The sequence below is a fragment of the Macrobrachium rosenbergii genome, chromosome 49, assembly GCF_040412425.1.
Source record: "Macrobrachium rosenbergii isolate ZJJX-2024 chromosome 49, ASM4041242v1, whole genome shotgun sequence".
NCBI classification, from domain to species: domain Eukaryota; kingdom Metazoa; phylum Arthropoda; class Malacostraca; order Decapoda; family Palaemonidae; genus Macrobrachium; species Macrobrachium rosenbergii.
The window spans coordinates 43,050,032-43,053,605 of NC_089789.1; the positions used below are offsets into that span (position 1 = coordinate 43,050,032).

A 3,574-nucleotide genomic window follows, 5' to 3' on the forward strand; every position below is an offset into this window, starting at 1 on the left:
GAGAGAGAGAGAGAGAGAGAGATGGTTATTCTACTATGCTCAGTTGAAAATTCAAATAATATTTTTATTTGTTTTTAGAGGGATATGTTATGGGGATACATACTCTCTCTCTCTCTCTCTATGAAGTGAGAATAAGTATTGAAGGATACAGTGCCTCGGAAAGCAATGTTCCTGAATTATTTCTTCCAAGCAAATACAGTTCTTGTATTTCATAATTGTTTTTGTTGTAACAGCTGGCGTAAATATTTCAAGTTTTGAGCAGTAAAAAAAAATTAAGAAAATCGTGACAAAAATGAAAGATACTCAAAGCAAAATCAGGAGAAAAAGACAAATATTTATTGGTCTGAGACCAAAAAAATAATAGGCAAATAAAAGCAAAACTGAATTTCAAGTGTAGTGAAAAATTGCACATTTTATAAGCAGGACAAAAAAATTAAGTTGCTAAGACGTTCATTTTGGCAAAAAATATGAACAGATTATACAAAATTATAAGCAAATCATGAATGTATAAAAATCCATGAGCGTGAAAAAAACAAAAAGATATATTGAAATGCAGTGGTTATAATCATAAACATTTCTTGAAAAATCCTGTCTCACTTGCTATCTTGCTCTGATGAATTCCGAAGCGTCAATTATAGCCCAGTGCCACTAGTACCAGGCACCTTATGTTTGTTGCTAGTTTCAGTAAAGCTTGGCATACACAGTGTCGTACAATAAAAGCAAAAGTTTATAAAAATTAACCATATAAAACTCGTACGATGATAACCAAAGGTTATAAAATCAGTCTTGTATAAATATCATCCCAGTTCTGACTTTCTCTACAGATTCATTCATTAACAGTGGACATTATTTTGCAATACGAAAGGAGTATTAATTCGATTATTCTCTGTAATAAAAATCGGCTGCAATGAAATACAATGGAACCAATTACTAAATTAGAAAAGGAGAGATCAGTATCAATTAATCTTGAATAAAGATTGATTAAGCAGCTAATTTTACCATAACATCTTTCCCTCTCCTGTACATCTAATTCCTTGGAATTTTTCCGAAAACAATCTTAGCATTTAATACCGGAGGAAATTGACTGATTGTAGCATTATCTGCGATTGCTGTTACTTGAAGAAATCACAACTGATGAAGATCTTAAACCAACAAAATCCACGTTTGTTTTTCTTTTTTTTTGCAATTTCTCTTCCTGTGATTTTTTTTCAGTCTCAAAAAAATTTTTTTCAGTTAATGAATCTGTAACTTCCCGAGAACCTGAATAAATCATAACCAATGAAGATCTTAAAACAACAAAATTAACTTCTTTTTTTTTTTAGTTTCTCCTCCGGTGATTTTTTTGTCTCAAAAAAAAAGTTTTTTCTTCAGTTAATGAATCTGTAATTGCCCGAGGCCTTTTTCCTTGCAGAGTCTCTTCAGGTCTTCCCATTCGCTCATGTCGAAATTCGTCTCTGACACAACAGTTATCGACCTCAAAGGCCCAACGGTGAGCAGCTGGAGCAGGGGTCCTATGTTATGACCTGGGGAAGAGAAAAATACGGCAGGGTATTGAGACTTGCTCTGCTTAATCTGCAGTCGCTCCTGCTCAACACGCACCCACACACACACACACACACACACACACACACATACACACACACACATATATTTATATATATATATATATATATATATATATATATATATATATATATATATATATATATATATATATATACACATATACAGTATATATAACTAAGTTCAATACTATATCTAAGTCTATCCTATCTCACCTTCTCGTTGTGCAGTACCTCGTGCTTATTTACACTCTCCTAATAATCAAAACAAAGAAGAAGTGGCGAGTCAACAGGTCTCGTACGTGAATCTTACTAACTTCTTCTTTTTTTTTTAAATGTTACTCACTTAGCGGTAAGAAAACTGTCAGTCGAGTGGTGCCTTCGGGGCGGTTCGGAGGCACTGTCCTGTTCACGACTTGGGCGACGCGATCCACGTCGTCGCTGTAGAGAAAATACTTCATCACCAGTTCCTTGGCAGAGCTCTGCAGAGAAATCGGACGAAGGCTGGCCGGGTCGTCTAGCGCATCGCTGGAGAAGTCCATACCTGCGGGAGGACGCGAACGGGAGGGATTTTTTTAAATTTTTTTTTTTTATTGTTGGTGTGGCAGTGGTTATGGCTACGACAGAAAATAGTAATCAGTGATAGGATCTACAAAACAAAAAATTAGGAGTAAACTGCGGCAATTTTTTTTTTTTGTAAGATTCGTAAAAATATTGTATTTATTGTATAGATAGATAGATAGATATGTATGAGTATAAATATGTAGACATACTATATGTATATATATATATATATATATATATATATATATATATATATATATATATATATATATATATACACATATATATATATATATATATATATATATATATATATATATATATATCATATCTATCTATCTATCTATATAATAATACAATTTTTTACGAATTTTACAAAAATTGTATTTTATTATATATGTGTGTATATATATATATATATATATATATATATATATATATATATATATATATATATAATTATACATATATATATATACATATACATATATATATATATATATATATATATATATATATATATATATATATATATATATATATATATATATATATATATAGACAGTGCAAGTGCTTTCTTTCTAGCGTATTTTCAAGATTACTGCAAATAACTCATGAGGTAATACAAAAGATTAAGACAGGAAAATTTAAAAACTAGACTTATGGTAGATGGTTTTAGTACATTATCGTGAAGACAGAGTAATGTTAAATGCCTGCTTACCTAAGTAATCCACTGGATGCAAAACCTGGCCTGCAATTACTTGCAATCGCTTTCGCGACATAGTCACGAGAAACTCTGAACGAATGCCGAGCTGATTGGTAACCTGCAGTGTTTTATTCAGCTCTGCCAGATCTCTTGGTACATCTAGAAATGTAATTGCGCTGGGCCTCAGTTTAGACAGTAAAGACGGCAGGACAAAAAGATCATTCATTTTATTTAAGTATACTGTCCCATATGCATATATCTTTCTGAACCGTGAAACGAGCGATTCCAGAACCTTGTCATCCAGTCTCGTTTCGGCACACGGCACCAAAAGATCATCCGTGGCGTGTAATTCATAGACCTCATTGAACTTTACGTAGAAATCATGAATGTCTTCTATGATTCTGTATAGCACACTTTTCTCAGTACTGTGAAGTATTCCTGGTACGAAGGCGAGCATTCCTCTCACTTCCGGAATCACACGTTTTTCAACCGTGCCTAGTATTTCGCCCAGGTCGTCAAATGGATCCGGCGTCCTTGGCGACAGATCTTCTGGCTTTAGGATTCCCTTTGACAACAGCACCTCGAGGAAGATGTTGCCTCCTTGCTGCCGTCTGCTTGAAGCAACGATGTCGTCACAGATGGTGCCTGCAGCTGCAAACTCCTGCTCACTTCTGTGCCTGTGGCAGAACACTTTTCCAATCTCGAGAAGCTTGGTAGTAGGTTTTATACTGAAATAGGATGA

General features: G+C 33.8%; 1 protein-coding gene across 1 annotated transcript in view; it reads right to left on the reverse strand.

The window, feature by feature from the left end:
- Positions 1 to 321: 321 nt before the first annotated feature.
- LOC136832311 (uncharacterized) overlaps positions 322 to 3,574 on the reverse strand; it is a 6,023-nt gene continuing 2,770 nt past the window's right edge. Inside the window, exons 1-3 of the mRNA XM_067093220.1 lie at positions 2,848 to 3,574; positions 1,909 to 2,106; positions 322 to 1,523 (exon numbers count right to left, since the gene is read on the reverse strand). The exon at positions 2,848 to 3,574 is cut by the window's right edge and continues 2,770 nt beyond it. Of these exons, the coding sequence (XP_066949321.1) occupies positions 1,372 to 1,523; positions 1,909 to 2,106; positions 2,848 to 3,574 (1,077 nt within the window). The 3' untranslated portion in view covers positions 322 to 1,371. The remainder of the gene's footprint in view (positions 1,524 to 1,908; positions 2,107 to 2,847) is intronic.